We start from the raw sequence: 7,228 nt of genomic DNA, 5'->3' as shown, positions 1-7,228 counted from the left end.
AGAGAGAGAGAGAGAGAGAGAGAGAGAGAGAGAGAGAGAGAGAGAGAGAGAGAGAAAGTTGCTTGTGATTAGTGAGGGAAAAAATAGAGTATTTAGAAATGCCCATGGAACAAGGCTGACGTGGTTGTGTCTAATTATGAGGAAACCACTAACTTCTCTTTCACCGTACTTGCTGAAGCAGTTGCATGAGGATCGCTAAACAAGACATTTTATTGGCAGTTGTGAGAAAATAGAGAATTGTTTAGAGTTTAAATCACGTAGAGACACTATTAAAGAATAAGAGAAAAATGACGACCGATTGATTTGATATGTGGACTACTAAAACAGAAAATAACTAACTGCAAATAATTGCAGCGAGGAAAAAACAATTAATATTAGTGCGTTACAATTATATTACAATTATATCAAGAAAAGTGCAGACAACTACAGAGAATTTCCGGTCGTATGATAACTTAGCAGCGGTAATGATGAGCATGAAAGACTTTTTTAAAAGCATTCTCAATAAAACAACATTAATTCAATATCTGATAATTTTAAGAGATATATTAAAGAAGTTGAGTAACTTAATGAAGAATAATACATATTTGTATGTAAAAGAAAAACTTTACAAATTTGAGTTTTTGCTGCAGCAAAGACAGGCTCATAGCAACTAAATAAAGAAATAAAGGAAAAAAGTGAATAATGAATGAAATATTTAGATAAATTTCATTTGTGTTGAATATTAAGTTATTTAAGATTATCAAACGTTTTGCTTATAAGAAATATATTTTCAGCCGGCCAGTTTGGTCTTCATATTGGCATGGCTTGGTCAATTTTGGTTGGATACCTACTAGATATATTTTGGCAGAACTTGGTTATGAGGTCTTTGACGTCACCAGTTTGATAATTTCCAGAGTGTTAGGATAGTTTACCAGAACGGGGCATAAATACTTGACAGTAACAAATGCAACCAACTCTACCGTTAGAATGATTTTTCACACACAGATTTGTTGCGGTGAGCGGATGGCCATTTCTGATCACACACGTCCACGTAGAGGAGGGAACCGCTTCTGCTGGGATATGAACGATGCCATCTTATTACGGTAACAATTCCAGGAGTCCACACCTGAACTGAACACTTCAAAACACCTTCCAACGCCTCAGTGCTTCTACAGGTGACAGAAGTAAATCATAAAATGCCTTCTAACACCACATCAAATGTTATCAAAAGAGCTCTATCCAAGACATTGAGTACACACTCATTCTTTATTTTTTCGTACAGCGCAAAATTAATAAAAAAATCTTTAACTGGTGTTCACTGTTTTCTGGTAATATTTCTTCTATTCCTCATAAACTCCACTTAATAACTCTTTATTGTTTACTGCTAATTCCTGTTTTTTTTTTATCGCATTCTAGTTTCCCTGAATTAACAATGTATTTCGGTGAACTCGGACAATTTTTTTAAAAGTTCAGTTTCTAATTCTATAATTTTTATAATTTTCCTTATAGTTTTATTTTAATTCCTGTTGGATTTCGCTTATCTGTCCACGACAGCTTTTTTTCAATTTGGAAGCAATCATTTCTACTACCTCCATCTCGAGGATGGAGCAATAGTTCAGCTGAACGTATTTAGTTAGCAGTGCAGGAGATAACTCCTGAAATAATTCAAAAATGTGTTTCGCAACGCTAAGAATAAATTTGAAATTTGCAGGGATTCGGACGGAGCATATATTGAAAATCTTCAACAAACGTTTTACGTAGATATATAATTCTATTTGTTTTGGAATCATAATTGTGTAATAAACATAAAATTCTGTCAGTTTTTTTTTTTTTTGGCTTGATTTCATTGAAATACATAATCAATTCTGGGACACTCAGTATTAAGTCGTCTCAGTTTAACATTAAAGCTATACACTATAGAGACATGTTCGTTGTTTATTGTTGTTTGATTTTCTTGTTTTGTTGTTTTCACACACTTTCCCACTAGATAGAATTATCCAGTGTATGCTATTATAAAGGAATATGTGTTCTGGTCACATCAGGAATGAAAAGCGATTATATGTTTATCTTGTCCTATCAGTCGTAACCTGCGGCTAGCAACAGCAGCAAGAACTCTTTTAATTAATCGATCGAATATTTATTTGCTTTAGCGAATGAGTGAACGGAACTGCACGTCCTCACACGCAACTAGCATTAGAAGCCTCTTGAGTTCGCTGCCAAATCACTGTCCTGGATACGACACCATTTTGTTGCAAGTAACGGTGAAAATGACGACGTGTAGAGAAGATGGCGATGTTGATGGTGGTGATGATGATGATTGTGACAAGGATTATGGTGACACTGTTAGTATGGATGACGGTTGTCAAAATTTGTGTGTGTGTGTGTATATATATATATATATATATATATATATATATATATATATATGTACATATGTGTATATGTATGTATGTATGTATGTATGTAAATATATATGATCAAAAACAGATAAACATCACCATATATATAGTAATGTTTATCTGTTTTCTATCACATATATTTATACACATAGATATGTATACTCAAATAACCATAAAACGTTACTAATACTCAGGTTTACTGTCTTACGCAGACGTGTGTGTGCGAGCACGCGCGCGTGTGTAGTGGGTATGGAGGTAGGTTTTATTACTCTCTTTCCATGAGGCTATTAGAATATCATTAATTGTCTCCATTATTGTATTGACTGAACTAGTTTTAATAGTGTCAAACGCATATCGTCTGCTTTTATTCAAGTTAGATCAATGGCGTTCTCGTTTCTTGGTTGGTGACAAATCACTGTCATTTGAGTTACTGAGTTCAGCAAAATATATTTATTGGCTTACATTGACTGCTATTCTTGGCGACAAAACCTCTGTTGTCTATTTTATCGAGATGAAAAGAATGGTTGCTTTCATTATTATTAGTTTTAGATTTTTCCATCCACCTTCATATATTTTTATTGTGACACACTACTATGTAGTGTGCATTATTGAGGTTTACAACACTCATCCAGGAAATTGTTATCTGATGGACAAAGGGAACTTTGTACTTTGATAATAAAGTAACACAGATAAAAGAAGAATTAAATGTTCGACCTGCTGGAAGACGAGCCGAGTGACATCAAGCTGAATAGAAGCTAACGACAGATTGATTGTCTGTAATAGATGTCATATAGTGAGGTATATATGCTGTTGTTATTGTTGTTGTTGTTGATATGGCAGTGAGCTAGTAGAAACGTTACCACGCTTCAAACAATGTTTAGTCGCATTTCTTCCGACATTATATTCTAAGTTCAAATGCTACCGGAGTGGATTTTACTTTTCATCGTCCCGGAGTCGGTAAAATAAGTACCAGTTGAAAACTGGTGTCGATGGAATTAACTTATCACTTTCATGAATAGTCAAGAAGGAAGGCGAAACCATAGATAGGTACAACTCTGTTAAGTACGAAGTAGCCAGGCTATAGAAAAGGTAGAAGGTGAAGATAGTGCCAATAATTGTTGGGTGCTTGTAAATAGTATCAGAAGACATCAAGAAGAACATAAAAAAAATTGGAATAGTGTCCAGTAGAACTGTTACAAAAGATTTGCCTCCTTGGCACAGCCAGAATAACCAGGAAAGTATTACATAGCTGGAGAGAACGAATAGCATGGTACTGTAGACTGCAGGTAGCAAGCCCTCTATGCATGCAAGACTCCAAGAACTCCAACAAAACCTGTGATTAAGAGAAAATAAAATAATAATAATAATAATAATAATAATAATAATAATAATAGTCTTTCAAGATAGAAATGTAACTATCCTCCGAAATTTTCCAGTCAATGCAGACAGAAGGATACAGGCTAAACAACCAGACATAGTCATTAAAGACAAAAAGAAAAAAAAAAACTTGTAGACTAATAGATGTAAGTGTTCCCATTGATAAAAATATATCTGTAAAGGAATTTGACAAATTAAGTAAATAGAAGGACCTGGAAATTGAAACACAAAAGATGTGGAATCTTAAAGAGAACTGTTCCTGTTATTGTGGGCGCCCGTCAAAAATATCTTGATAATATCCCAGGAGAACCATGTCTCAGAAATCCAAAACAGCGTGCTGACAAGGACTCACCACATCCTTAGAAAAACCCTATCAATTTAAATGTCTGTTGTATAGCATGAAGATATTTCACTACTGCCCCTGCCACTTTCCCTCTTCAAGATTTCTTTCATACTATAACATCTCTTATCCTTCACACGCGCTAAGACGCTGGGTGTTTCTCGGCAAGTGACTGTAACAAGCATGCAGATTAAAAGTAAATAATAACAATAATAATAATAATAATAATAATAATAATAGTAAAGAGGTAAGATTGAACAACTGGCAGGGGAGTACAATATCAGCTGAAACAAGATTAATACGGTAACTGAAGAGGTGAAATAATGGGTAGGTGCTATAGATGCAAAGATGAAGAGTTATGAACCACGCATCATGCATTATAAATAGAATATACGATTCCAACAAATTCAGAACAACTAAATTAGGAGATGAATGGCATGGTTCGGAATGTTGATGTAATCCCTATGCGGTTGAAAGTAAGAAGTTTGAAGTTGCTGATTAGCATAAAAGAAGGATATTGGTTATAATCAAGAGGGAAAATTAGAGCTGACATTTGATATGGTAACTATCCGGTAACTATTGATTTTGGAATCAATTGGAAAGACAAGACCAACCGTTGGAGGTGCGTAAGGAAAAGTGGTGCGAAAGGACAATCTCTGAGAACTAATTACACCAAGTTCCAAATACAGAAGAGTAGTAAATCGCTCCTTTTGTGGAATGTGTGGCATCAAGTATGGAACAGTCTAACAAATTCTGAGGGAAATGTAACAAAAGAGATACAAAAAGTGGCATAATAATGGAACTAGTACAGAAATGAAAATAATTAAGAAGAAGAGAAGAAGAAGAAGAAGAAAAAGAAGAAGAAGAAGAAGAAGAAGAAGAAGAAGAAGTTAACTTCGCAATAATTATTATGAGTGGCACTTATTATTATTATAAGTGTTCCTTTTTTTTCCATTTTAACTCTGGCAAGGTAACAGTTAAAATTGACCTCGACATAATTTGAACTCAGAACGTAGAATCGAAAGGAATCGCCACCCCAAAATGTTTTCGAAGCCCTAACGATTATGCCAACATGATGGTGGTCGTGGTGGTCGTGGTGGTAGTAGTAGTAGTGGTAGTAGTAGTAGTAGTAGTAGTAGTAGTCTTGCTATTGTTGTTGCTGCTGGTTCTACTTCTGCTGCTACTCATGATATTGAACTCCCGTTTGTGGGTGGATGGATGCTGCTGCTTGGAGTCCATTAGAATATCTTTCATTTTTGTTTGCATTGTTTTTGAAATGTTTCTATGTGATTTCTTTTTATAGTTTCAGCTCGAGAACTGTGGCCATGCTGAAGCACGAGAAATGTTTGCTTAATATCTGTATTAGATGGAGAACCCAAGAGAGGCTCCATTGTAAGTTCCACCCATTCCGTTTTAAACCTTAGACTCTACTAAATGTTCGTATTTTCACAAATATTGATTAACATGAACAAGAATTAGTAGACAGCAACTGCGGGAACATGTCATTGGATAGAAGAATTAAGCCTTTGCCAGTATTAACAGCGCCACCTGGGTTTTGTATATTTTTAGTGTTCGACTTTGTTGAAAGTATTCACACCAGATTTTCGGTATAAAAACATCTTTCTCCCTTTTTGTCGTTAGGTTTAATAATTTCGAAAAGTGGACTGCGAGGTTTCCTTCGGTCTTAAGCGAAGTTATATAAGAAAAAATATTGAAGAAGAGAGAAATTCGCACAAATACATCAGTTAAGAAACACTTGAGGAAATACCTTGCCGATGTCATCACTGTTACCATGAAACTTAAAAAGAAAACGTGAGTAATTTCGGGATTAAGGAGATTATCCTCATTATTAATCTGATTTCATATATTGACAACAGACGCGAGTTGTATAAAGTGGATTGGTTATATATGATATATGACTCAGTTCATATCGCACACGCTTCATATATATATGTGAGTAAAATATATCAGTTCATCACCCTCTCCTATTTTCTCTTGATAAAGGTTTTTATACCCAAAATATGGAAATACGATATGAACTGCAAACTGTTGGTTTACGTTCCGTCTATCTGCTTTCACTTTTTTAAAAATTTAATTTGCATTATAAGCGCTTTTCAAACAATATCGACGCCTCTATTACACATCGGCAGATTTTTTTGGAACATTCCATTGAATACATTACGGCACATGTTCCGATTCTCTGGGCTCTGAGTTCAAATCCAACCATGATCGTTTTATTTTTTCATCCTTTCGTGGACCATAAAATGCTATAAATCCAAGGAAGTGAATTGTTGGGACTGGGGTAAACGCGGTCAGATTTGACACTTAATCGACTATTCAAAAACCAGCGATGGTTCCTTTGGTCATCAGGTAATACTTAGCGACTTGTTGTACACAGAGAGACCAGTTCTCAGGTGGAAGGATATCTTCCACTTATCTATGGGTTAGTGCGGAAGACTCTGAAAAAGAATTATTCTGAACATTTACTCTGCGTAAAAAACAAAAAAATATACAACTCTGCACTCAGAACTACAAGAGGCATCATAAAAAAAATCGAAGCTTTTGATTTTGTTTTCCTAAGATAATCAGTTGGGCTTCTGATATATGATATAAATTTCATCGTGGAGTGTCCATAATAATGTTCTGGCAAGTCTAGGGGTCATTGTCACCTCAAATAGTCAGACACCAATCAATGGGAATGGTGGCGTTTTTTTGGTTTTGTTTTTTTTTAATTTTACTATTTGTTATTTAATACTATCGATACCTACTCACTGCAGATCAATTATTGATTTTTGGTTTTAATCCTCATTCAAGCTTTTCTTTCTTTCTATTTTTCTTCTTTTTTGCTGTTCGACAGTTATTAATATTATAGAAATAACAGCAAAAATATGGTGTACGTGTGAGAACGAAAGAGCGAGAGGTTGAGAGTGACAGACTGAGTGAGAGAGAAAGCGTGTGTGTATGTGTTGTATATATATGTGTATGCGTGTATACGTGCGACTGTCTACACATATATGTATAAATATAAATAATATTAAAGAATACATATATATACATTTTATATTTGTGTAGTATTGTGTAGTATATTACACATACGTTTACACACACACACACACAAACATATATATATATA

General features: G+C 34.6%; 1 protein-coding gene across 1 annotated transcript in view; it reads left to right on the top strand.

Annotated features, from left to right (window-relative positions):
- The first annotated feature begins 4,976 nt into the window (after positions 1-4,976).
- The window catches only part of LOC106867251 (uncharacterized), a 435,591-nt gene continuing 433,339 nt past the window's right edge, over positions 4,977-7,228 (top strand). Inside the window, exon 1 of the mRNA XM_052974909.1 lies at positions 4,977-5,907. Coding sequence (XP_052830869.1) covers positions 5,888-5,907 — 20 coding nt within the window. The 5' untranslated portion in view covers positions 4,977-5,887. The remainder of the gene's footprint in view (positions 5,908-7,228) is intronic.

The sequence above is a fragment of the Octopus bimaculoides genome, chromosome 19, assembly GCF_001194135.2.
Source record: "Octopus bimaculoides isolate UCB-OBI-ISO-001 chromosome 19, ASM119413v2, whole genome shotgun sequence".
Lineage (NCBI taxonomy): Eukaryota > Metazoa > Mollusca > Cephalopoda > Octopoda > Octopodidae > Octopus > Octopus bimaculoides.
This window is presented reverse-complemented; position numbering and strand designations above follow the sequence as displayed.